Source organism: Python bivittatus, unplaced genomic scaffold (assembly GCF_059951505.1).
Source record: "Python bivittatus isolate LINGU-HERP-01145 unplaced genomic scaffold, Pbiv_v1 ctg000680_np1212, whole genome shotgun sequence".
Taxonomy (NCBI): Eukaryota; Metazoa; Chordata; class Lepidosauria; order Squamata; family Pythonidae; genus Python; species Python bivittatus.
The window spans coordinates 5,971,313-5,998,368 of record NW_028277095.1 but is presented as its reverse complement, the minus strand read 5'-3'; the positions used below and the strand labels follow the sequence as shown (position 1 = coordinate 5,998,368).

Genomic DNA, 27,056 nt, shown 5'->3' with positions numbered 1-27,056 from the left:
CCACCAAATTGCCTCTCCTTGTTGCACTGGCTGCCAGTTCCATCTAAACTCAATACTCTCTTTTTAAGTCTAACCATATTCAGACCTGAATTGGTTCTCTGCTCCTCCCAGCAGCTGAAGGCTCTGCATTAAGGCCTGAAGGATTTCCACCCCCACACAAGAACATCGTGTCCTTTAAAAAAAAAAAAAAAAAGGGCAGGGCTGATGATGTTTGACTTGCCAGGCAATGCGGCCATTTGCAACCATCAAGGCAGTGAAAATGTGCAGCAGCCTTTAATCCGATCCATTCGGTCATGGAACACTTGCCCGGTGACTAATGTTATTTTTTTGTTTTGTTTTCAGAAGATCTAGGTTCTTGGATGGTGGTGGATATTCATGAATCAGTATGGAAAAGGTCATCCTTGAAAAAACTGTGATGTTTTGGAGCACTCACTGCACACAAGCAATGTGCTAGATCAGTGTTTCTCAACCTTGGCCAGTGTAAGATGTGTGGACTTCAACTCCCAGAATTCCCCAGCCAGCCTGGCTGGGGAATTCTGGGAGTTGAAGTCCACACATCTTACAGTGGCCAAGGTTGAGAAACACTGCACTAGAAACTGAGAAGGGCAATGGGACCAATCTCCCCTCTCCAGGAATTTGTTTCTGGAGTAGCCAAGTCTCTTGTATCAAGAGACCCTTCAAGATACACCAGGTCAGGAAACAGACACCACAAGAAATACTAGAATTCTGTGTTATTGATTTAGGCCAGCAATTCTCAAACATTTGGGTCCTGGGACCCCTTTACATTCTTAACAATGATTGAGCCCCAAAGAGCTTTGGTTTATGTGGGTTATATCTATCAGTACCTGCTGTGTTAGAAATTAAAACAGAGACATTTGAACATATTTATTTGACTTTGTAGACCCCCTGAAAGGGCCTTGGGGATCCCCAGGGGCCCCAGAAAGCACTTTGAGAACCGCCGATCTAAGCTATAATATAATATATATAATATAATCTTGAAAGCCTGATAATATTTCTCCTTCTCTCCCTCTTAGACCAAAGAGACCCAACACGGAACGCTACAAAAAATCTGTCCTGCAGCAAAATCAGGACTTGGAAAAGTTGTAGCCTTTGCGGCTTTTTAGTTTAGCAAACCAAGAATAGGAAACCTGACATAGGTTTAGAAAATATGCAACAGTTTTCAGAAGGGTGGCTGGGGCAGAGCAGTCTTGTTGCACATCTGCAACAAGAACAACGCATCTTAAAACGTTCACTGAGTCCACTTCACTGTGATATCCGACAGCTTATGCAATAACAACTCCGTCTTATAAACTCTACAGCATGTAATGCAAGTAGGCAGAGAAAAAGGTTTTTACGCTATTCAGATGTGGAATCAGCCAAGAAAACCGTTAACGGAATTAGAACAGACAAATCGTCTCCATATTCTGTGTATAAGATAGGGCAATGTTTCTGTGAATGGGGAAACAGCCACGAGATCAGATGGTTTTAAAAGCCGATTCACTAAATCGATAGAGGAGGCCACAGGAGTATTAGTCACGAAAGTTCGGTGAAATCCCTTCAGCGAGCTTATCCGTTGCTGGAAAGTAAGAGTGGGAGATATTTAAAAATATTCTGCTTGTGAGAAGTGGGATGCTACTGAAAAAAGACTTTTTGGTTCCACCCAGCCAACATGCTAAGATATAATGTGTTTTGGTTTGAGCTTGGTGTGTCGTGAGAACTCAACCACTGCAGTGTATAAATCATGATTTATGATTTCGTGGGCAGGGTGAACGGTAATTTCTTCAATGCACCATGTATAACTAAATAGTTTCATGTGTGAACCCAGTCTTAGTCTGAGTAAACCAAGGTTATTCTTATGTTCTTATTCTTACGTTCTAACAGCCTTTCTCAACCTGGTGTCAGAGTGGTCAATGTGTTGGAGTTCAGTTTGTTTGGAATTAAAGGCTGAATGTTATAACTGGAGCATATTCTAGTATTATGTTACTCACAGTGAGGTCTTAAGCTAACTCCGAAACAGGAAAGGTTACAGATTCCCCACCCCAGCATTAGATTCTGCCCCATCCCTATCTTCACAACCATCCTTTCCACACTGATGTTTAGTTCACACATTGCATTAAGTTAGGGTCAAAGATTCAGGCTGCAAAAACTTGATTGACCAATAAGTGACTGCATAGAGTTCCTGGGTTTTTTTAACCCTTTGCTGCCATTTTAAGTCTTTCAGACGTAACTAACATTCAGCTCTATTGTGGTTTGTTAGGTTTTAATTTAGGATGTTATGTGAATCCAGGCAATAGAAATGATATAAATGATAGGTTCTTCTGCAAGACCACAAAACTCCTTGATTACAAATCCTTGTTTCTCTAGGCAGCAAGCGCTCCAGATTTGAACTACGTGATAGATAGACCTTTGTTTTATTTATTTATATTTATTTATTTGGTTTATTGGTTAGAGAGTCAAAGCGGGTGGAGGGAATAAGAAGGCACACGCTTGTTAACCAGATGTTTTCTTTTAACTAGTGGTACAAATTTAACAAAAGCATTGCGGCCCTTTAAAAACTAACAAATGTATTGTTGCATAAATTTGTGGACCAATCACAAACCAAGTAACAACCTTCAGTTATATTTCTTTAATAGTGGCTGTTTTATTCAGTTTATTGTTTTTATTGCATTGTGGGATCTGCCAGTTGTTCCAAAATCATACAAAGGACAGTGTATAAATGTGTGAATAAACACAAATAAACGTTTTGCACTAAAAGGTAGCCACACTCCAGAGACCACATCAGTTCAACTACCCACCCTGCTTTAAATGGCACATTTACATTTTAACAAGATAAAGCAAAATATTCATAGTGATTACTCATTTCACGTTGGATCTAGGTTTGTGCAAAGCCAGCTATTGTGGTCTGTCAGCCACAGGAGAGTTTCACACGTTGGGTGAACTCATCTGATCATGGCTAAGGCAACCAATAGTGGTTAGGCAGGGTGCAAACTCCGTAACGGAAAGGGCTTATGCCGCTCTTCCAAACGGAGACCCTTCCCAACGGTGAATTATGAAAAGTGTAACCTGGAGCAATTGGGAAGATCTCAGGTTGGGCTAGGATGTATCTGGGGGGTGCAACAGCCCCCTAGCCAATTGCACCTATTGTGCTAAACCTCAGTTCTGCTAGCCCTGATTTCCCCCTGGTCAAATAAGGCCATTTTAACATCCCGGGCAAGTTTGGAGGGCTGCTTGTGGGGCGAAGCCAGCCATCGTGGTTTGCCTCTGACAAACCCAAGATGGCTTGTGCGGTGGGAACGCCAACACTGCTTAGCAGCAACGCCTGCCCGTCTCTCCTCCTGCGGCTGCTGGGTTTATTTTACTATTTTATTTACCGGGGACTGGAGGGTCGCCACTGCGACCCGGGAAGAGCTCAAAGCAGCCACGGAACACGCCCGCTCCCGCCGAGGCAAGCGCCTGACTGAAGCCCGCACGCGCGGCCCCTCCCAGTCACGTGCCGCGCGCCGAACGGAGGGGGAGCTTCGGCTGGCCGCGTAGCAACCGCGCCGTTGCTAGGGCGCCGCGGCATCCCGCCCTTTGCTGGCTCGCGCGAGCCTTTCAAGGCCGGCCAATCCCGCGTTCCGCTTTCCCCTCGCTTCAGCGTTCACCGGCCGCCCGGGCTGCCACTCGGGGACGATGCCGGGACGTACCGGCCAATCGACGGGCGGAATTAGGAGGCTCCGCCCCGCCCCAGCGCCACCAGCCCTGTCAATCGGAGCTGTCAGGAACCGGCGGCGGCGGCGGCGACACGGAATAGGCAGGCGGGCGGGGGGTTCCTCTGCTGGCCAATCAACGGCGAGGGTGGGCGGCCTCCGAGGGATCTGTCCCCCCCCATCACGGTTTATTTGAGGAAGCTGGTGGCTCCGATGCGGAGGAGGTGAGGAGGGTTGCGGGGCTCGTGGGTGGCGGCCGTTGGAGGCTGTGAGCTGGGGAGGGGGCCTGGGGGTCCCCTGCCTGGCTTGAGATCCGTGGGGGTCCCTTGCAAGGAGCGTCTCGATCTGACGGGGGCTCGGGGTCTGGGTTCTGGAGGCGCAGGTCCTGGTTCATAGATTGCGCCAGACTGAGTTGTTTATCGCGGTTCCCTGAATAAGGTTGGCTTTGCACACCCGCTAATAAGCCACCATGGGCTGGCTTTGCATAATGTGCTAAGCTCTGAATCCTGGTTTATAAACCGGAGGGGCTGAGTCCACACAGAATTCAGCAAGCCACATTATAGCTTTGTGCAGTGGGTAAACCCAGCTGGAGGATAACCAGGGTGAATGGAGGGGGGGGGGCTGGCCTTCTGGGGGCGTCAGAAAGATATTCTAGAAGAATCGAAAAGTATCGGGAGAGTATTATTGATACAAAATTGGGTATTGAGTATTGAAAGTGTTGAGATAGGGTCCAGGACCACCTAGGGTTTGGGGGTAGGGATTTGGCCAAAAGAAACATGCAGTCTTATTGGCGCCCATTGCCTCGCAACAACAGGAACACTCCTATTGCGGAGAAGGTCTGTGGTGTTTTGGAGCTCTCTGAATCCAGTTCCCCAAAGATATTTCGAGTGTCCCCACCTTGCTTTTCCTAGAAAAGCACAGCTGCTTTAAGGCGTCACAGGCAGGTGCTGTGTTCATGCATTTTTTAGATGCAAACCTGAAGCATTGTGCAGTGTGATGGTTGAATCCGGATGGAAACAACCTGGACTTTGCCAGATGTTTAGACTTCATTTCGCACCAGCTGTGTTCAGCACAGCAATAAATAGTAGGGTGGTGTTTAGTAGGGTGGTAATCAAGACCACCTGGAGGTAGAAAATGGTTTAATCCCGGTTTAGTCTATTGATATACTGCCTTTCTCAGTTGCGGATGTTTGGCATAAATGTGGGGGCTCAGATTCCTAAGATCATCCAGCAACTGTGGAAGGAGTTTAGCAGTTCAGGTGTTTCACTAATACTGGGGAGACCCAGGTTCAGGTTGAACCTTAGCCATGGAAGCTTCCTAGATGACTTTGGGCCAGTCACACTCTATTGGACCAACCCACCTCACAGGGCTGTGGTGGTGGTAAAAAATTGTGCCAGGAATTCCACCTTGAGCTTCTTAAAAAAAGGGGATATAATTAAACAAACCAAGCGGGTTAATCTTTAAAGGCGAATCAGGGTGGTGTAGTGGATCAGGTGTTGGACTAGAGCAGGGGGACTCACGTTCAAATCTACCCCAGCCATGGGAGCTCATGAGATGATTTGGAGACCAGTCATTCTCTCTTGGATTAACCTACCCCACAGGATCATTGTTACAGGGGGAAAAAAATGGGAGATGGGAGTGCTGCTTCTGCTGATGAGTTCCAGCAGGAAAGATAGGATATGGATCTAGTAAAAATAGGTCTCATTAAGGCTCCGGGGCAGTGTTTCTCAACCTTGGCATCTTGAAGATGGGCGGACGTCAACTCCCAGAATTCCCCAGCCAGCAAAGCTGGCTGGGGAATTCTGGGAGTTGACGTCCGCCCATCTTCAAGATGCCAAGGTTGAGAAACACTGCTCTAGAGGGCAGGAATGGGGGCAGAGACAGCACACCTCTGGTATCCTACAAGGTGGCATTGTTTAACTGAAGGGACCTGGAGCACGCCCACCCTGTCAGCTCTTCTAAGACAGGCAGAAATTAGAGAAAGGCAGTTGTATAAATAGCCAGGTCCTGAGCCGTGTAGTCCTAGATAGATGACAACCAACACCTTGAACTGTACCTGGAAACCTGCTGGGAACCAGTGCGGCTTGCAAAGCAGAGGTGTCACGTGGGTGCAATGAGATGTACCCTCAAGTGATCAAACAGTTAACTTGACTGTAAAGGAGAAGATGGGGTGAGAGGAAGGCATGGAAAGGTCTTCAAGTTCTCCGGTCATCAGAAGTTCTTGATCAGAAGCATCCATTATCTTCTGACCTTTTTTGTAGCTGGGAATACATACCAAAATTATTCATTATTTACACTGACCGGATTAGCGTTTTTGGATTTCTGCCTGTTTAGCCAAGGCTATTATGGCATTCAGGAGAATAACGCACTATAGCGGGTCCCAAATTTTGGTCAAGACTTGGTCAAGGCTTCTTGTGAGTTTATGAGCAACTGGGGGGGGGGGGGGGGTCACATTAAAAAAAACAACTGATCGGGCTTCAGACCATTGCCAAAACTCACCCTGGCTCTGATCCTCCTTTTGGCCCCACGCTGGGCAGTTGGTCTACTGCAAAGTTGGAGAACTCATAGGTTGTAGGGATTAAAATATAATGATTAAAAGTGGTATATTGTTTCCTCGCCTAACCTAACACCAACGAAATCATCAGATTTATTCAAGGGGGCGGCATCACTGCAATTAATTTATCACTTTACGGGGTTGCAGTACTGCAAAAATTTGAGGCCTGCTGTAGCGCATCATTCTCCTGAATGCGATAATAGCCTTGGCTAAACAGGCAGAAATCCAAAAACGCTAACCCGGTCCGTGTAAATAATGAATGATTTCAGTATGTATTCCCAGCTATAAACAGGGTCAAAAGACAACGGATGCTTCTGAATTTACTGAGTGGATCAGCACCATCTATTTGTAGAGTATCATCAGAAAAGTCTGTTTCTTTGAAACGGGCATCCATGGGGAATATATCAAAAATAGTCAAGATGGCAGCCACGGCCACATGATGAAAGCCCCGCCTCTTTTTTGCACACAGCCACCATCTTGACTTTTTTTAACACGCCCCTCTTTCTGGATGCCCCTGTTTCGAAAATCAGACCTCGTGCCCTGGCGTTCTTGCTCAGAAGCTGCTCTTTAAGCCAGTTCTTGGCTGCCGCTAAGATGACTTTGTCTTCACTTACATCTCCCGGCACGAGTCCTTAAAGCAAAAGGCAAAACCCTCATAGCACCTGAGAAGAAACACACCAGCAGTTCTGCGATGGCTGGCCCGCTTGTTCAAATTTCTCCTCTGATGTTGCAACAGCAATCTAACCTCAGTAATGTTTCCCCACACTGTCCTGCATTTGCTTGCCCCACATTCTTGCTGACGATCGTGCCGGCGACTGTAAATCGGCTTGCGCTGCATTCCCTGAGCTTATTGCAAGCTCGTGGAGAACCTCAAGGGAACAGCAGACGTAAGAAATGTCCTTTGCTGGTGTGTTGATTTTTAGATTTGAGGTGCCATAGAGCAGATTATCTCGTGGTTGGCGACGGGTCCTCAGCGCTGGGCCTCCTCTTGGACCAGCTATGATTCACAGCCTTTTCCTCATTAACTCCTCCGGAGACATTTTCCTGGAGAAACACTGGAAGAGTGTGATCAGCCGTTCGGTTTGCGACTACTTCTTCGAGGCCCAGGAGCGGGCTTCGGAGGCTGAAAATGTGCCCCCGGTGATTCCGACCCCTCACCATTATCTTCTGAGCGTGTATCGGCACAAGATCTTCTTCGTGGCCGTGATCCAAACAGAAGTGCCACCGCTTTTCGTCATTGAGTTCCTTCACCGGGTGGTGGATACTTTTCAGGTAGGTGAAATATTTGTGGGATTTAGAATTTAATGCCCGCCAGTCTGGTTTTTAGGGATTCTGAAGGGGGCCCCTAAAAATGTAGCATGCAGAAGCGTGGATGATAAAATTCACGTGCATCCAGCAGTGACAAAATGGGAGAAATTGAATTGTGGTTAACCGTGACTACGAGGAGGAGAACTTGGGGAAATCACATGTTAAATCACGTGTTATCTTTTGATGCAGGGTTATGCAATGTGACTGCCCGATGCTTTCTGCTAACGCTGCTCGGTATAAGGAGGAATCATTGCCAAAATAGAGCTGCCGTGAAAAAAAAATATCAGTAGGGAAGAAGTGGCAACATTTTTCTTCAGATTTTGGGCTACCGATCAAGGCCTTTTCAAGGTCCTGGCCAAAAATATTGCTGTTGGCACTAGTAATAAATAGCTTTACTCAGTTAGTTGTTTGCAGATTTGTTACCTTGTTAATTTCAATCACCGTTCATTTCAATCAATTGCTGTATGTAACTGGTTGACTCTTTGGACTTAGCTTGGCGTGGGTTGCTACACGATTAGTTTCACATGACCAACTTAGTCATAAATCAGCAAAACTAGTTCCTTTTTCATATTTGGAGCCAGAAGGCATTGTGCCTGTTTCGTTTTGTTGTTTCCAGTTTGGAGGGGCACTTGTATAAACTGGTTGAAATTCGGCACAAAAATCCTTCCGTGTGGACGGAACGCGCAGTTGTCGTTGTGATCCATAGAAAGGGCCGCAGCAGGAATTGCTTCAACCGCTGCTTTCTTCGGGCAGCCCGTTCAGTCGAAATAAGGACCTCTGATGTTGCATCGAATTCTAACTTGTCAGAAGAGCTGAGCTGGTGCAGGCAAAAGACATCATAGCTTGAGGGTATCACCACCCATTTCCTTCTAGTTCTACCATTTCTCTCTTCTCTGAAGATCTTAACATGCAGGCACAGACTTTGCCCATGTGCTGTCCTTGAAACAACTCTATGAAGTATCTAATCTGAGGGCAGCCCTAGTCACCAGTATTCTCATACCACCCGCAATGTTGGAGGACTAAGGGGAGTTCACTTGTGGTTCAGCTCAGTGTCTCAGGTGTCTGCAGATGTCGGTTATGCGCCTAAAAAAATGGGCAGACCTTTGACCACAACATTGTGGCCGCCATCTTGACCCTCTGACCACACCCTGTGGACACCACTGTGGTGTTTCTTTGCTTGCTTTTTGATCTTTTGGAGAAAATTTGGCTCTGTCTGCCCGCTGGAGAAAATTCTTGTTTTATGACTCCTCCTGAGCTTCAGGTTCCGTAAGGAGATGGTTGGCTTGTCAACTTTGCCCAGACTTGTTGCCCAAAGCCCAGTGCTGGCTGGGAATTCCAGAAATTGTGGTTATGCTCGAAACCAGTGTTTTTCAAACTTGGCAACTTTGAATGGTGGCTGGGGAATTCTGGGAGTTGAGGTCCACACATCTCAAAGTTGCCAAGTTTGAAAAACACTGCTCTAAACCATTATAAGTAGGATACTCTAGGTCAGCAAAAACGTTTGCGGACAGTAATGAGTGTGTGGCAACAGCTTAAAACTGAGCTGGGCTAAGCAGTCAGTTGGGTTCACATGTACTGTGTCCTAAGGTGGTTTGTCTGGTTTTTGCTCAGTGTGCTCTGTGGCCTCAGACATTTTGGTTTCTGAACCATGATTTATAGCTTAGCCACTAAACCATAGTGGTTGGGTCACAGCACTCTTACCCTAGACCCAGCCACTGTGGTTTATTTAGTAAACCATAATCCAAATATGGGTTAGTGTATGAACCAGTTCAAGCATGGTGCTGGCGTGTCCATGGGGGTGTGTTGGTGTGTCAAAAAAGTCAAGATGCTGGTTGTGCCCATGTAATCAAAGCCCCACCCCTTTTTAATGTGCAAACCTTTGTACGAAAAGGAGTAGGGCTTCAACCGTGCAGGTGTATCCACCATCATAACTTGTCGATCCCTTCCTGCCAGTGTCTCGTATGGTGCCCTTTTCCCACACTATTGCATTGGTGGCACTTTCAGGAGAGAGCCTGGTATGCGACCAAGGGAAAGTGGGAGAGCAAATACAGCTCAGACTTGCCCTACCTGATCAGCCTGTCTGGCAGAATGAAGGTACCCTGAGCACAACATTTCATATGAGTACTTTGAGCCCAGGGATGGTGATTAGCATAAAGGCAGGACTGGCCTTGCCACGAAGAACGCAGAGCAGCTGTTTCAAGCAGCAGCTTCTGGGCATCAGGATTTAGCATTCTCTCTGGTCTAAGGTAGCCTTGTTTATGGACGTTGACGTGTTTCTGCGTGTCCAATCCAAACAATCTGGAACCTCCAGGCAAGTTGGACTGGAATGCCCATCATCGTAGACCTTGGGTAGTGCCACCCAACTTAGGGGTGCCCCGTTGGGGAAGGTGATGATGGCATAAGACTGTGATGGAAAAGCCATTTGGGGTTTTCTTGAAGGCTTGGCTGATCATGGGACGGAGTGAGTGCTGTCTGGTAAAGGCCAAATTACATGTGATTTCAGATCTTCCTTTCTTGTCCTCCTTTGCCCCACTCTCTGTCATGAAGAAATTTTAAACTTAAAATAGAAATCCTGTCCCTGAATGTGGGGGGCGGGGGCAGGAGGAGAGTCCAGATCAGCACCAGGGTTAGATGGGAGGATTTTCATACTTTCCTTCCACTTAACTATTTTTATTTCTTTATATATACACACACACAAATAAATTTTATTAAAGCTTTTAAAGAGAAGATAAAAACTGACAAACTTTAATACAGAATAAAGAAAACAAAGAAACAAAGAGAACAATGACAAAAGTGCAGGAAAAAAAACAAAATAGAAGAAGCTTCCTAATTACAAAGTTCTCTCTTACTCTGTAGTTACCAAAAACAGCTCATTTTTTTCTGTTATCTAATTTTTTTTTCCTAATCATCAAAACCACAAATCATAAGAGTTTTTTTTTTTCTGTTCCATGCAAAAAGTCTGTAAGGGGTTTCCAGTCAGCCATAAATGTAGATATTGCCTTTTCTCTGATCAAAGAAGTCAATTTGGCCATCTGTGCAAGTTCCATCATCTTTACCAACTGTTCCTCCATTGTGGGTCTTTCCGCTCTTGAGCATGCTGGCTGGGGAATTCTGGGAGTTGAAGTCCACACATCTTCAAGTGGCCAAGGTTGAGAAACACTGTTCTAAATGAATATGTCTGTTTTTCTTGGAGTCTCCCCAGTTTCTCCCCCTACCCCCTTACATACAGTATAGTTCCATTCTTCTTACAGTCCTGTATGAAATTACGTTGAGCTCTTAGTTGCAATTTGATGAGGGGAACAAAATCAAGGCTGCTTATCTAGGACTCCTTTATTATACATGTTCCTGGTTTTTGGTTACCGTTGGAACTTCCTGGTGGTTGTAAAATGAGAAATGCTGCTTGTGGCCTTTGAAGCAGAAAACAGGATGTGTTCTCCGTCCCAAATGGGATGGGCCATTTCCAGCCGTTATAGTAGTCCCATAGTGCAATTCCCCACCCCCACCCCCTTTTGTTTCTGCTGAGTTTGTACAGGAGACGGTCCTTTCTGAACCATGGCTCATATTTCCTTATTTTGGAGGCCATCTATAATTTTGGTTCTCGCCTAATTCCTGGGGGTTTAGGGAATCTCTCCAAGATTTTCTTGAGGCAGCTGACTCCAGAATGGAGGGCTGGTTAATGTTGCTTCTCCCCACCCTCCCTAGGATTATTTTGGAGTCTGCTCCGAGGTTGTCATCAAGGACAATGTAGTGGTGGTCTACGAGGTGCTCGAGGAGATGCTGGACAATGGTTTCCCTTTGGCAACAGAGTCCAATATTCTGAAGGAGCTGATCAAGCCGCCGACAATCCTCCGGACAGTTGTCAATACAATCACAGGTAGATGGTTGTGACTGGCCCCCCATAGTTCATTAGGCTAAAATGGTGTTGGCTGATTTGTGGTTCATGGGATTGGTTGAACTCAGCCTAAGTAGTTAGTTTATGGTGAAGTGTGTGGAGCATACCTAAGTTCTTGGGTTACTTCCGTAAACCATGATTCAGTTCAGCATGAGGTAGAGTGTTACACTAACACAGCCTATGTGGACTTCTGTTTGATTGTATAAGATGGAAAGAAAGGCTAGGTTCAGCTATCCCACCAAGCAATCAGTGATTTGTTTGATTTTGAGTTAGCATGACAATTGTAATTTATTCAGCAAAAGATGGTTAATAAAATCATAACTTAATGATACACATATTTACTTGGGAATAAATTCCATTAAATTAAATGGGACTTAATTCTGAGTAGACCAGTTTGGATTGTGCTGAGGAGGACCCATTAGGGTGAGGTCGAAAGAGGAAAACCCAGCATTGTCCTCAGCCAAACACCTGAATATTTATTTTACTATTGTTTATTTTCAAGGTGGTGTTGGATGTACAACAGCGCATCCACCGTTGCTTTGTTTTCTTTGGGGTTTGTTGTGATTTTAAAGAGTTGGAAAACAGGAGAGAAAAAACAAGGAACCCATAGAAAGCTTCAGAGTAACAAACTGCACATTTATATTAGTAAAAGGTCCATACAAATAGAGTTGCTCCTGCTTGGTGGCTGATGTTTCTAAGAGAACATGCTGGTTGGACAAACTATCTGAAACCAAAGGGTTGCTTTCAGGGGCACCTGGTGTGTGTGTGTGTGTGTCAAGAAGGGCAAGGTTGTAGCCATGATTGCATGGCTAAAGCCTACCTGCTTTTATGTGACTTGGGACACACGTAAGAAGGAGCAGGGCTTCGATTGTATGCTTGTGGCCACCATTTGGTCGTATTGTATTGCTGCAGCCAAACTGACTTGTTTGGACCGTATTCTAGCTTCTTACTCCCTTCTTCATCTTCCCAGGAAGCACCAATGTGGGAGAGCAGCTTCCTACAGGGCAGCTCTCCGTGGTCCCCTGGCGACGGACCAGTGTGAAGTACACCAACAACGAAGCCTACTTTGATGTGATTGAGGAAATAGACGCCATCATCGACAAGTCAGGTATTCTGCAGCAGCTCTTCAAGGTGATGGTGCCCTCAGCCGAAGAAAGCAGAAATCTCAGCATTTTATGGGAAACCAAAGCCTTTGTGCTTTGCTGTGTATTCTGTTTGATATGGCCTTTCCTATCTCTAGTTTATGTTTATTTTGCACCTTCGAGTCAGCCTTGGCTCCTGGCAACTGCCTGGACAAATCCCAGCAGTAGATTTGTCCACTTTTCTTGACAACATTTTGGGTTGAAGTCCATACATCTTAAAGTTGTGTGAATTGAAGTCCACACATCTTAAAGTTCCCAAGGTTGAGAAACACTGAATTAAGGGAAGTAAGGAGAGCCAATGTGGTGTAGAGGTGAAGATGCTAGAGGAGACCCAGCATCTTTCTTCTCCCTAGGGCTGACAGGGACTGACCCAAAGTCGTTCATTTGGCTCCTGTGTCTACGACAGGACTAGAACCTGGGTCTCCTCCAGCATCTTCATCTCTACACCACATTGGCTCTCCTTTCTAGTTTACTTCCCTTAATTCAGTGTTTCTCAACCTTGGGAACTTTAAGATGTGTGGACTTCAACTCCCAGAATTCTAGGAGTTGAAGTCCACACATCTTAAAGTTCCCAAGGTTGAGAAACACTACCTTAATTAGTTAATGGGTGGTAGTCTTGCTTTGCCAAGATACTTAAACTTACCTTTTTAAAAAGAATAATCTAGGTCAGCCTAGACTGCCCCCAATGTCCTTCCTGACCCATGTGGTATTTATTTTCTGTGGCAGGTTCCACAATTACGGCTGAAATCCAAGGGGTGATCGATGCCTGCGTGAAATTGACTGGGATGCCTGACCTCACTCTCTCCTTCATGGTAAAGTGAGAGAGGAAAGACCTCTCTTGCACACCAGTTTTAGTAAATTCCCAGGCTGCCCTTCCATAGCAAACCATCATGGTGGCCATATCCAAAATAAGAAACCAGTCTGCTCTACCCACAAGGGGTACAAAGCCGTCAAAACAGAGCACTCGTGTTCTGCATGACCGCCATGAGTCCAGGCAAGTTGGTGTGGGTGACTTTGGTTCTTCATCTCTTGGAGGATGTTGAGGTTACACAAGAGTTTATTTCCTGGCCTGCAGAGATGGATGGAAATTAGGAACAACTCTGGAAGGTGGACATTACAAGTGAGAGATGCAGCCGCTTTGTTTTAAAATAGGGGAAGGGTCTTATGGGAGGAAGGGTGATGGGAAGAGTTTAAGTCTTTGAAATGGGGATTGGGAACAGTATCAAAGAGATAGCTATAAGGAAGACCAAAGAACAACACAGTATGACTATGGCTGATCAGGCTCCTTCATAACAAAGGAATAGCATCACCTGCCACGGGACTTCACACACTTTCCTCCTTCTTGTTTCAGAACCCCCGGTTGCTCGATGATGTCAGCTTCCACCCCTGTGTGCGTTTCAAGCGGTGGGAATCAGAACGCATCCTGTCCTTTATCCCCCCAGATGGGAACTTCCGCTTGCTCTCTTATCACGTCAGCGCTCAAAAGTAAGTTTTGCAAGATTGGTTCTTCCAGTGTCTTGGACTTTTCCCCTTTATGTAAGGGAAAAATGATAGCTCAACATGGAGTCTTCTACTGTGGAATTCTGCCTCTGGCTTCATGCAAGGCCCAGGACCGACATCGATCCCGTCTTCTTCTTATAGTTCAGGGTTGTCCAAACTTGGCCACTTTAAGATGAGTGGACTTCAACTCCCAGAATTCCCCAGCCAGCCATCTGGGGGATAAAGGACAGGATGCGTTCTGATTCCCACCGCTTGATACTGTTCCCAATTGGGAACATGCTGGCTGGGGAATTCTGGGAGTTGAAGTCCACTCATCTTAAAGTGGCCAAGTTTGGACAACACTGTTATAGTCCCTTTGGACGAGTGTCCCAAATGTGCCGTAGTGCAACGCTTTCTATCTCAGCAGAGCAACAGGGTGGAAAGAGGCCCCTTCTGTGAGGTAGCGAAGCTGCTGGGATTGATGGGCATTTAGTGGCAAACCCTCTGGTTGGGCAGGGACCATATCCAAGAATGTTCATACGTCCCACCTCTTCCAGATTTTAGGCCCTTCTGGTGAGTTTGCCCCTTCCACCTATCTTAACCCTTTCCTTTCAGGAAACTGCCTATCACCCTCCTGGCCTTCCCCCTCCCCCAACCTTTTCTCTCTGCAGGTGGGGCACGCTTCTGATTAGAGCCCTGGCCTGCCGCTATCTGTCATTTTTATTTCTTAACGTAAAAAGACAATTTGGGAAAGAGAGATAACAATGATGGGTGATACTACAGGGCAGTTTCTGATGCACCTTGTTGTACATTTCAACAGCAAAATCAAGATCAGGCAAGGCAAGGAGCCTGGCAGCACCACGGGAGGTGTCTGTGGAAAGTTGGATGCCCATGAGCACCAGGTGGTCTCTGCCTGTTATGGGAGTTATTCCACATCAGGCAGCCAATAGTTTTAGGATGCCCACAGCTCCCCAGTCTTCACGCCATGCATATTCTTTCCACTTGCTCTTGCTGCCATGCAAACCGGGGGTTGGCGGGCTACGGCTCCCCTCACCGTGACCAAGCTCTTCTTTTTTCCCAGCTTAGTGGCCATCCCGGTCTATGTGAAGCACAACATCAGTTTCCGAGACAGCAGCTCCCTTGGCCGCTTTGAGATCACCGTGGGGCCCAAACAGACCATGGGGAAGACCGTGGAGGGGGTCCTGGTGACCAGCCAGATGCCCAAAGGAGTCCTTAACATGACTCTCACACCCTCACAGGGGACACACACGTTTGATCCTGTCACAAAGGTGAGGAGGTAGAACCTGCAGCAAAGTCTGGTTCTTGGGATGATCCACCTGTTGTCTCTTCTCCCATCTTCTGAGTGAGGCAGAGAAGGAACATTGGAACCTTTTTGTTGGAGAGGGCAGTCCTCTTTTAGTGGGATGGCTCCCTCGGGGGAAGGGGGTAAATGAAGACTTGTCAGTAGAGAAGATGGATTATCGGTGTTGTAATCATAACTCCCAAATGGAAGCTTTGAACGGGAATGTGAAAATGAGAACTGTGAGTGGACCTCGTTTGGCTCCCCTGGACCTCCTTCCACCCCTTCAAGGAGAGGAGATCGCATCCTACGACGGACCCAAACATTTAGCTATGGCGGTTTTGTTGTTTGATGCCCTGCCATTTAGCACTAGAAAGATTCTGAAATGGATTTTCCTGTTCCATAACAACCTCTTTTGGGCCTCCTCCATGTTCCAGAGATGAGGGGTCTTTGATAGGGAGGGCATCTTTGATCAAGTAATGGTGCTTATCCTTTTTTTAAAATAAATTTCAAAAACTTAAATAATGCTAGTCCATTTTACGGTGCCCCTCGTTTTTGAGACAGGGTATCACCAGGATGCTTATCTTGTATATAAACAATGAAATCCCCCCATTCTTTGAAAAACAACGATCTGCTACTTTGCCTCATCATACAATGGACATTATCAGGGACTTTTCAAGCAAAGCTTGAAAGACCAGATCATTTCATGCCACCTCTCCATCGAGCTATTATCAAAATATTTCCATTGCTGAGCAATAACTCATTTGGCTGCTAGGAGGAGTAACTTAATGAGATATTTACTGTGCAATTTCTTATCCTGGCTGCCAAATATATGTAGCAAGCCTGACTTCGAAGAGAACTGAACTGATTTGAAAATTATCGATTGAATGTAATTGCCTAAAGCTGTTTATCTAAATTTATTTTAGAGTCAGCGGTAGACTGCAGCAAGGATCTTCTGAGAGAACATAGAGGACTGTGCTAAAAGTTTACTGATTGCTAAAATGTCAGTTAAATGGGGAGGCGGGGACTTAAAGTTTAATAAATGTAATTTTGTACAGTAGGATCAAAGCAGCCTCAAACAGATGAAGCACATTCAGAGTGTCCCAGTCTGGAGAAGACTTGGAGAAGACTCAGGTGGGATCGGCAAATCCTCTGGTGTCACAAAGCCCAGTTTCTGCAGGTCCCAATGTTTTGTCACATCAAGCTATGCTGGTTTGTTCCAATCCCTTCTGTAGGATTAATTCACTGTGAACTATCTTGTCTTCTCTTTCTTTCTCCATCCTTCCCCGCAAAGCTGCTGACGTGGGATGTGGGAAAAATCAACCCCCAGAAGCTGCCCAGTTTGAAGGGGACCATGAGTCTTCAGGCAGGAGCCTCCAAGCCTGATGAGAACCCTACCATTAACCTGCAGTTCAAAATCCAGCAGTTGGCAATCTCTGGTTTGTGATCCTCCAGTTCCGTGACTGTCATTCTTCTCCCCCCCCCCAACTTCTTTTAAAGCACCCTCTCAGCCAAATTGGGATAAAGCAAAGCAAATTGAAGGTCATCATGAAAGATAGACTAGACGAGTGTTTCTCAACCTTGGCAACTTTAAGACGGGTGGACTTCAACTCCCAGAATTCCCCAGCCAGCCTTGCTGGCTGGGGAATTCTGGGAGTTGAAGTCCACCCGTCTTAAAGTTGTCAAGGCTGAGAAACACTGTAAACAATTAGCTCCCTAACTGTGGGCAGGATGGATTTTTTTGGATTTTTTTTTTTTTTAAGTAACAACCTACTGATAAAAAAATGTACTCCCCTTTGTGGAAGATGTGGTCAGCAAACTAGGCAGGACTGGCCAGCCTAGGGCATTCTGAACCACGGATGCCACCACTGAAAAAGCCCTGCCTTGCAAAACCATTGAAAATGGGGGCAGGACTCAGACCACAAGACCACCCTGGGCTGTGAGATTCGCAGGGATCAGTGGTGCATCCTTTGCTGCTTCCCACATTTACCTGTAAACGAAAACCTCCACGGATTAACATTTGGCTGGATTTCCTTCACTTGGCTCTGTGGCCCCCAATATCGCAGAGACCATATGCCTATAAAAATTAGCACTGGGCAGAATAATTCCCCTGGTTTTTTTTTGTAATTGTATTAAACGCTTTAAAAAGGAAAGTAAAAACTAATACAAACGTATATAAAGGAAGAAAAAAGAAAAAAATCAAAGAGAAAGCTAAAAGTGCAAGAAAAAAAGTAAAAGTAAAAGAAAAATAGAAAAGAGAGAAAAAAGATGCAAAGAAGTGGCTTCCGATCTTCTTTACAGCAGTTATAAATATAATTATAAATTTATCCCTTTCTCTTAAGTTACATCACGACTCTCTTCTTTCTATAATCTGTCCTGTGTAATCATCAAAACCATAAATCATAAGTTCATTTTTTCTATTTTATGCCAAAAAGTCCATCTCCTGTATTTTTTAATCAGTTCTTATTCAGTTTGGTAAAAGAGAATTTGCTTTCAAAATTTCCTTCAGAAGAGAATATTGGGAAAAATCTCTTTTGGAGTGTTATGTTCTTGCATTTTTAGAGGCAGGGTAGCCAAAGGGTACATATAAGGAAGAATAATCCTTGTATCATTTTCCAAGGATCTGCAACCTCCCTCGGTTCCTACAGTTTCATTAAACCCCATGGGAAGACCTCAGAGGGAACTTCAGTCACATTGCTATTGTTGGTGCTAAGGAGGAATTGTGAGAAATTGTTGGGAATTGTCTTCCTCCTCTGAAAAAGTTCCACTCAAAATTATCCACTCAATTTCTCTGTCCACAAATTGGGTGAACATTTTTGAAAAGTCATCTGTTTTTGCAGTCACTTCCTACGTGTTCCGTCCTTGCTCACCTTCTCGCCTCGTCTTTTCCCTCCACTCCAGGTCTGAAGGTGAATCGCTTAGACATGTATGGAGAGAAGTACAAACCTTTCAAAGGGATCAAGTACATGACCAAGGCTGGGAAGTTCCAAGTCCGGACCTAAGAGACCTTCTGCCCAGGTCTTCTACTCCACCTCTGCTCTCCTCTTCCTCATGGTTGCTCCTTGGTGTGACCCATCTGGATTTTTTCTGAGACAGGCAACTTTTCCCCTGGTTGGGCCAGCCCCTCCTCAAATATTGGAGCTCTTAGGTGGCAACAAAGAGCAAGCAGGAGAAGCAGCAATTTCCCTTCAGGCTTGTTGGCGTTCAGCTTCAGCAGACGCTGTGCTTTTGTCCCTTGGGCCGTGGGTGGCGGCTGGGCTCTTCGCCGGCTGGAGCTGCAGCAGAAGAGATGTCGGAGAATCCCAACAAGGAGAGGCTTGAGAGATCTAACCCTGAATAATCTTCCTGCTTATTGTACGGGATTCTGGCTGGAAAAGAGCTCCATGCCCATGTAAGGTCCAACAGAAGGTCTTTATTCCCCTCCCTGTCTTCATTCAGCCCTGCCTTATTTAAATGTGTCCGTTTGGACAGAAACAGAAAAGAGACAACTCTTTCCTCAGACAGTTGTTGGTGATCTAAAAGTGGCATTTCAGACCCATGTAAATATGCTCGGCCCTGGCTGTTGTCTATGGTGATAAAGAGGATTTGCAGGTTTGGGGATAGAGCTTGAGAAGTGAGTTTGCTCCAGTTATACGGGAGCAAAAAACACGAGCATATATCCTGTTGGAACGTAACATCTGTGGTATCATCTTCAGCTTTCTGAAAACTCTTCCCTATCTGAGTTTCTTTCGGGGGGGGGGTATAGTCACGAGAAGGCCATGTACAAATATCTATTTAATGCGATGGCTACTAAAGGAATGGGGTAGCAGCGGTTTGGGCTTTGAGGGGTGGAGCACTCTAATTGTTGGGCTGTGCTTCCTCATCTGCATGTGCTTGCATGTTGCACTGCCAGCTGTTCTCTCTGACGTGCATTGCTGATATACAAATAGATCTGCTTTCACCAGTCTGGTGCCCCCTGGCTGCCTGGGTGTACAGCTGCTGTCTCCTGAGCTTCTCCCAGTGAATAGGAATTGCAGTCCAGCATGTCTTCTCAACGCCAGGCTGCTGGTCCTTTTTTTGGTGCAACTTCTCTCTTAGAGCTTCAGGGTGTTGCCCCCCTTAAGTCTGAGCTAGATCAGAGCTGGGTGTGTTTCCATTCTGATCTGGGCTGCCCTCTCCTGTTTCATTCATTGAGAGGAAAACCCAAGGCCAATCCAGGTGGATGTCATGTGGCAGGGTGGCTCATTTGTGGAAGGCCAGCGCCATTAAACACTCCAAAAACTTGGAGCCAAGATCCGCTGGTCAGGTTGGCCAACGCAGACTGTGCCAAAACACTCTTGGCATGTGGACTTTGCCACTCAATTTTCTTATTTTTGCTTAAAGATGGTGTGAGTTGGAATGATGTTGCAGGACAGGAAAGAAATGATGGCTCAGCCATTGCAAGGGGGTGTGCCTGTCTGCATTTTAGAAAATTTTAAAAGCCTGCGCTTTTTAGAAAGCATCCATCTGAGGCTGACAGTCATCTTCATTTCCACTGAAGAGGCTAAGAGGGCATAAGCTCCTTTTTATAATAACGAGGCCCATTTTTTGAATGAGGTGTGTTCAGGATCTAACTGGGTTGGAAAATGCTGATGTCGCGTTCTTAATAGCTGTTCGTCTGAGATGTCTCTTCTTTTGGCTTCATGCATCTCCCGGTCAACCTTTAGATTAGCTCTTCTTTGGCCCCTCTCTTTGTGTTATGGTCTGAGAATCTTGCAGGCCTCCCAATCTAGCACCTTCTGGATTGGGTGTTCAAAGGATTCAGAAGGACATCCAGTCTTCTCTCTTCTGCCCCAGAATTCAGGAGTCTGCTGGCTCCCTTTCTGACCAACGAATTTTATTCAAAGGCATCAGCTTTTGTCTTTTAGACAAAATTTGAATAAAATTTGTTGGTTGGAAAAGGTGCTACTTCTGAATTTTTGCCACCAAACCTGGCTCTTCTCCTACCATCTCCTCTGCCCAGTGACTGGCTGTTGCTCCTTCCCTCTCAGCTTGCGCTCTTCTTGGAAGGAGAACTGGGGAGTGAAGGAAGTTTCTCAAGTGTAGGATTATAATATGTTCTTCTCTGTATATGTGTAGTTAAGCATCCTTGACTTACAAGCCTGAGGATGTTGCTGTGGAGCAATGCAGTTGAACTCACCCAGTTCCCACCAGCCCCAGCCAACATGGCCAGTGATGAGGGATGTTGAGACCTGTAGTCCAGTAGGATCTGAAGAGCAAAGATTGCCTCTTGCTGCTTCAATGCAGCCTGTCTTGTATGGCTTCTGGGTGTCGTTTCAACTGAGAGAAATGGTGCCTAGCAAAAACACCCATGGAATTTCTGCATGGCCTGGATGGAGTATATGAATATATTTAGTGTCCTGAACAATCGATAAAGCCCCTTTTAGCCATTTAGTGTTTGGGATCTAATGAAGAGAAGTATGAACAACTAATGAAGCTGGCTTGGAAGAGGATCAGGAACCCAGTAGCTGGGACAGTAGTTTGCTTTTACTATCTGATGCCTGCCCGCCAGGGCTGGGTGTCATGTCTGTGGGAAAGGGATGAGGAACTTTCTCCTGGGGTGGGCGCGGGGTGGAAGGGGAGGGAAGGATGACAGGTTACACACAAAAAATTGGATATTCAAATGCTCTACTTCTGCAAAGATCTAGCAATGATTTGCTAAAGTAGCTGAAGGGGCAGGTTGAATTTTTTTGGCCCTTTGGAGTTGGAAGGGAGGAAAGATGGTGCCTGAATCCTCCTTATCTGTTTTCTAAACGCAGTGCCAATTTGGGTGTAGAGGCAGCCCCTTGCTGATTCCATTTAATATAAAAGCATGAAAACATTAAGGGCCAATTGTTTCAAAGTGGTGGTACTAGGGTGATTTCCATCAAAACAGGTTTTCATGAAAAGGTCCAGGCAAATTAAAAACAAAACCCTGTCTCTTAATGCTGAAAAAACATGCTACCAGGGGTCTGGTGTGTCACCTGGAAAGACCAAAGAGGGAAAATCCTTTCCCAGGTGCCACCTGCCTTGATGCAAAAGACATGGACTTCAGACAGATGATTCTTGCAGTCTTCCTAGCATCACAGCCTCCTGAGGATGCAACTTCTTCTTCAGCGCAGTAGGTGGAGATGCAAGCCCAAGAGATATCATGGTTTTCATGGACCAGCCAAAGGGACTTCTGAAGAGAGGCAGCCTTGTTTAATTTGAGGAATCAGGACAGATTTATGGGTCATACACAGAAGTTCTGCACAGAGCCTCCATCTTGAAATGAGTGGTTAATTTCCAAGGGGCCTGCAAATATCCAGATGTGTTCATGACCAGGGTTGGGGACGCAAGGGTCAGTTTCTGGATAACCAGGGTGAGAGCAAGTTTTTGGCCTTGACAAACTTCTTGGCCTCCCACAGATAGGCCTGACTCTGTTGGTCCCAATCTTTGGATATGTGGAAAAGGGGCTTTTGCGACTCTCCCAAGCCACAACTTCCTTGGAAGTTGCCCTCAGCCTCCATCCTTTGCACTTTCAACAAAGAGCTCAAGATCTTTCTATCCAACCCAGCCATTTGGATGGGCTAATAATTGTAGATGGTTTTTATTGTCTTTAAAAATTGCTTCTATTTTTAGATGGTCACTACTTGACTTGAATGGCCAGGGGGCAGAAAGGCGGCATAGACACTGAAATAATAAGCAAAAGAAATCTTTTGGCAGGGGTGGGAGATGGGAGTCAGAATGAATTAAGCCTTCTTCTGACCCAGCAAGACAACTCTTGCTTCCATTTGGCATTAAATATCTAGGGTTGGATTTATATTCTGAAATATAAATCCAATCCAATGGATGGATGTATATTCTGCAAGTCTTCCACTTTTAGCATGTGCTTCTATTTCACCTTGAAAATTCCAACATCCTGTGGCAAGTCTGGTCTTTGGAAAATCCATTAGCTGTTTCAGGGAGCTTCCCCCTGTCTAGGTTCCTCCATATGTTCTGACCTGCCGTTTCCATCAGCCATAGCCAGGCTGTCACCAGACATGGTGTTTGGGAGTTGTAGTGGAGTTCTAGTTCCCTAGTCCTGCTCTAAGGGTCAAATTTTGTATTCTGAAATGGAGAACACCTCATAAAACTCTTTGGTTGACTTCTGGCCCTGCCAGAGTTTGGTTTGATACAACCCTGCATTTTATTTATTACATTTCCATTTCTGCCATTCCCTCAGAACAATGAACAACCAAGCACATGGTGTTCCCCTTGTAGCTTCTTCTCTCAATGAACTAAACATGGTTGCATTTGGAAAACATCCTGAACCACATTGCAGTGAACTTAACATGATGTGCGCACTTGGCTGGTGCACTTAGCTGATCGTTCAGGGCAAAACCAGAAAATTAAGCAAACAGAATAAACATGATTCAGATAAGCCCGTCATGGGAACACAGCCAGTGTGTAGCAAGGCAGATAGAGATAGGCTAAAGGGAACTTCATGCCACCGAAGGGGCTGAGAACTGAATGTGTGTGTCCCTTGCTCCCCCCTCCATCTTAACTCAGCACCCTGAATGCTGTCTCTCTGCATTGTCCTTAACAAGCTTCCTCTAATTTATGACAATCTGGTTGGTTTATTTTTTTTTTCTTCTTACTAATCATTACTCTTACTTTGGTTACTGGATCCTAGCTGTTTTCTTTTTGCCCAGGTTGCTCATTGGCCTGGAATTTGCTGTTACATCCCAGTTCCTTGTTGACAAGATGCTTCAACAGCAGTCCTTCCTAAGGGAAATCCCTTCCCTCCACTTTGCAGCATTTAACCTGGCAGAGACATTTGATCCTGGCCCAGCAACCATTAGTGGTTCCCAGCATCAACCAGGGCTTGAGTTGACAGCTTCCAAGCATGTGCAGGGACTGTGGGAGAAGAGAAGATGGCTGGCCCCACCCTTAGGAAGTTCATTCACCCTACCTGCATTGGCTGAGCCCTAATGGCATCCCAGTAACGAGAGGATTCACATATGTGCTAAGCCATCCTATGGTTTATTTGGATTGGTCTTCATGCATTCTGCAGCTCCAGCCTCTGTACCTTAAACAAGCCATAGCTTACTGTGTTATGTGAACCACACCTATGAATTCAATAAACCATGGCTTAGTGTAACATAACGAATCCAGACTGAGTAGTTGTGCACACATAAATGTCAGCTTGGAACTTGCAATGTACTAGATCATTATTTATTCAGTTTAATATCCCATCTCTAGAAGCTCTAGGAGCTGAAATTACTGTATGTAGGACTCCCTTCCATGTAATGGTCTGTGGAAGGACCTTGGAAGACTGGAGGAAGGGCTGCAAACTAGACAGCAGTTGGATAAGCAGCAGCTGAGTCCACAGAAGGAATCGGGGGAGGTGGCAAATGTCTCAGAAGGGACCGTTTCAGACTTGCAAGATTGATGTCAGCCTTGCAAGGTAGTCCAGACAAGAAGCACACCCAGAAGTACTACCCTTACTTTATTGTAAGGTTACATTAACAAAATCTTGCAAGTCTGAAAGTACATCTCTCCCCCTTTGCCTTTACAATCCAAGAAACTAGGGAGGGTCAACCCCCCATTCCTTCTGCGGACTCAGCTGCAGCTTATCCGACCATTGCCCTGGCTGCGGCCCTTCCCCCTTCCAAGCTCATTCCCACAGACCATTACAACCCACTTCTTACAAAAGCCATCCTGTGAGAAAGGTTGAGCTGAGAGAGAGAGTGTCCCTTGGGGGCTTCTGTGGTTGGGGGAGGGCTGGAACTGGGGTCTTGCTGGTGCCAGGCCAATGACACATGATGTGCTTTGTTTAATTCAATGTGTACAAGCCAAGCCATGGTGGCATGTAAGCCATACTTTATGGCAGTGTCTTTGTTTCAGTCAACTGTGATTAGTTCAATAAACCATGGTTAAGTGGTAGCTCAGCATGCTGTGCAAACTCTGTATGAGCTTCGTGTTGAAGCAGAGCAGTCAGCCCTGATTTGTCATGACCTTGATCTAGCCCATGGGTTACATTTCACAACTGGGTGTCTTTGATTCTGCCTTCACATCTCCTCTTTGCTCTATCAATAGAGGAAGCCATTCCAAAACCCAAGCATATCTTGCATATGCCGGCCGCCAGCACAGTCACACCAAAGCAGGTCATGCAATGATATACCTTTTTTGCCTCTCTTTGTGAACTGAGATCCCTGTTTCTATTGGACAGCAGGAGAACATCTGCTTTCTCCTACCCGTCATGTCCAAACAAGTTCCATGCAGGTGGGAGAAGTCCTTGCTTCCTGGTTCCCCTTTTTTTCTGGTAGGTTGAACTTCCATAGGAATCCTGGTTGGCAGTTTGGAAGGGGAAGTTCAACACATCTGGGGGGCACCAGTTTGGGAAGGCTGAGGTCACATTTAGATTAGGATTGTGATCTCTTCCCCCCATTCCACCCCACACCCAAGGAACTACACAATTGCACCTAGGGTCACGCCAGCCTTCAGATGCCTTGCTCTGGGCCTGTAGCCTGAGGAAGATGTAGGACATTAGTAGCCCACTAGATGCTGAATGAAGCTCCCTTGATCAGGGACCATGCTGGCTGGGCTGATGGACCTGGTAATTTAAAAGGAATGTGGTTCTTTGATCTTTGACCCAAGAGATTAAATTGCTGTGTGAAGTTATTTCCGAAAGGAGGAAAACGTGCAAGTGAATGCTGGCAGTTATTTATCATTGTGTTAACCTCTGGGGTTATCATTGTTCTGAACATAGTAGAAACGTTAAGGGATGCGGTCTGATTTTGTTTATTATTATTACGGTCTTTCTGTGCTCCTTGTGGACATCCCGGAGACATCTGATGGGCTCCTGTGAAAACAAGACACTAACTCTGTAAGACTTTGGTTTGATCTGAATGTAATTCTACAGAGAAGAAGGTTGAATAGATTCATGAGTAACTCCTGTGGACTTCAGGTGTGTGTAGGATTGCACCTTGCTAAGAGAAATCCTGCTAACTCAACGAGGCAGTGTCCATACCATGGGACAGCATTGTAGTGTAGTGTAGCAGAGTCAACAGTAAACTTTGGAAATTTTGAAGAAAACAGCCATAGTATGGATGTATCAGAAATGGAGGGAGAGAGGAAAGATGCTGGCTCTGGCATCAAAGCAGACCCATTCGTCTTCTGAAAATGAGAGAGGCCCTCTCATAGCTGGGTATTCCAGTGGGCACGGTCTGAGGAATAATTATCTGCAATCCAAGGACTGCTGCTACTGATGTAAGAATCCCAATTTGGGGGTTGCCTCTTGACTAAGGAAAATACATGGCTAGAGCACAACTGAAGGAGTGACCCAACAGAGGGAGTTCACAGCACACCCTCAATTCTGCTGCAGTTCTACATCAGGAGTACAGGTAGTCCTTGACTTACCACCACAACTGGGACAGGAATTTCCATCACTAAGCGATGCAGTTGTAAAGCAAGATGTCATGTGACCACATTGCTTCGTGACTTCTATCCCAGCAGTCCCGGTTGCTGCTGTTAAACTGAGAATTGCAGGTTATTAGCCAAGAACCCACCCCAATCCTGATATAGCTGTGGGCATTTCACTCCTTGCCCCCTAAATCCGTGTAAATCACAGAGAAACATGGCAGGCAAACTCTATTACACATGGTGTGATGTGCAATGAGCAATTCAAGGACAACATCAAGTAAATCAAAATAGTTTAATGCATTAAAACATACAAGAGGCAATACTCAATAGTCTTCTTGAAGAACAGAAGACCCCTGTCATTCTGCACACCGGGAAATGGGGATTTGATTTTATACAGAAAATGTTAAGTATCTACAAAATATAAAAATAATTTCTGAAGCTTTATTGAGAGAGTGGTGCCTGAAGTGATTACTGATTCCTGTTGTGTTTTTTTTTTAAACTTTGTAGCAACTAATTCCATGATTTGGGTTTCTCCCTAGGATTTCTTCAGTTTTGTACAAAAGACCTTGAAATGCTTCCCTTAATTTACAGAGAGCAGACTTTAAAAAAGCAAGCAGGGCAAGCATATTCCAGGAACCCCAAGACCAGCATAGGGTCCTCATACACAGACTCTCCCAAAGCAGAACTTCTCAAGATAACTGGAGGCACAGGCAATTCCCAGATGTCAATATGGTTGGAACAAATAAGTGTCTGGTCTTAGGTAAGCATAGAAATGCTTTTTGAAAAAACACCACCATGGTTTTAGTCCAGCTCCCAACACACCTTGAACTCATTGTAACAGGAAGAAGGTACTGCACAAGTGTGTGTCCTCCCCATGTGTAACACCAGCTTCCCACTCGAGTTTCCAGTGCAGGGTTTCTCAACCTTGACCACTTGAAAAGGGGTGGACTTCAACTCCCAGAATTCCCTAGCCAGCCATGGATTCCCCACCCCTCTTCAAGTGGCCAAGGTTGAGAAACACCGTTCCAGTGTGTGTTTCCCTGACGCAAGGAGGTCCTGGAGCAAACTCCAAAAGACTCAGGTACGCATCTTCTCCTGAATCCAGTCCAAGTAGTGGACCACCCTTGTGTAGACGCCTGGAGTGTTTTTCTTGCCGCAACCCACGCCCCAGCTGATGATCCCAATTAACTTCATGCGGCCATCGTTCAGACAAACCAGTGGGCCTCCAGAGTCGCCCTGCAGAAGGGGAGAGATCAGGGAATGAGTGAGTAAGGAACAGCAGCTCTCCATTCATAATATCTAGCCTTCT

At 45.7% G+C, this 27,056-nt stretch overlaps 2 protein-coding genes across 3 annotated transcripts in view; one reads left to right on the top strand and one right to left on the bottom strand.

Moving 5' to 3' along the window:
• Positions 1-3,770: 3,770 nt before the first annotated feature.
• Positions 3,771-25,905, top strand: AP3M2 (adaptor related protein complex 3 subunit mu 2). Its single transcript, XM_007443106.4, has 9 exons — positions 3,771-3,913; positions 7,167-7,515; positions 11,254-11,425; positions 12,414-12,551; positions 13,312-13,397; positions 13,937-14,070; positions 15,146-15,353; positions 16,659-16,803; positions 18,266-25,905. The coding sequence occupies exons 2-9, from the start codon at positions 7,243-7,245 to the stop codon at positions 18,364-18,366; spliced, it is 1,257 nt and encodes a 418-aa protein (XP_007443168.1). The 5' UTR covers positions 3,771-3,913; positions 7,167-7,242; the 3' UTR covers positions 18,367-25,905.
• A 161-nt stretch (positions 25,906-26,066) lies between these two features.
• The window catches only part of PLAT (plasminogen activator, tissue type), a 35,541-nt gene continuing 34,551 nt past the window's right edge, over positions 26,067-27,056 (bottom strand). For both annotated transcript variants that reach the window (XM_088151879.1, XM_088151880.1), the window contains exon 14: positions 26,067-26,983. In XM_088151879.1, the coding sequence (XP_088008005.1) occupies positions 26,825-26,983 (159 nt within the window). In that variant the 3' untranslated portion in view covers positions 26,067-26,824. The remainder of the gene's footprint in view (positions 26,984-27,056) is intronic.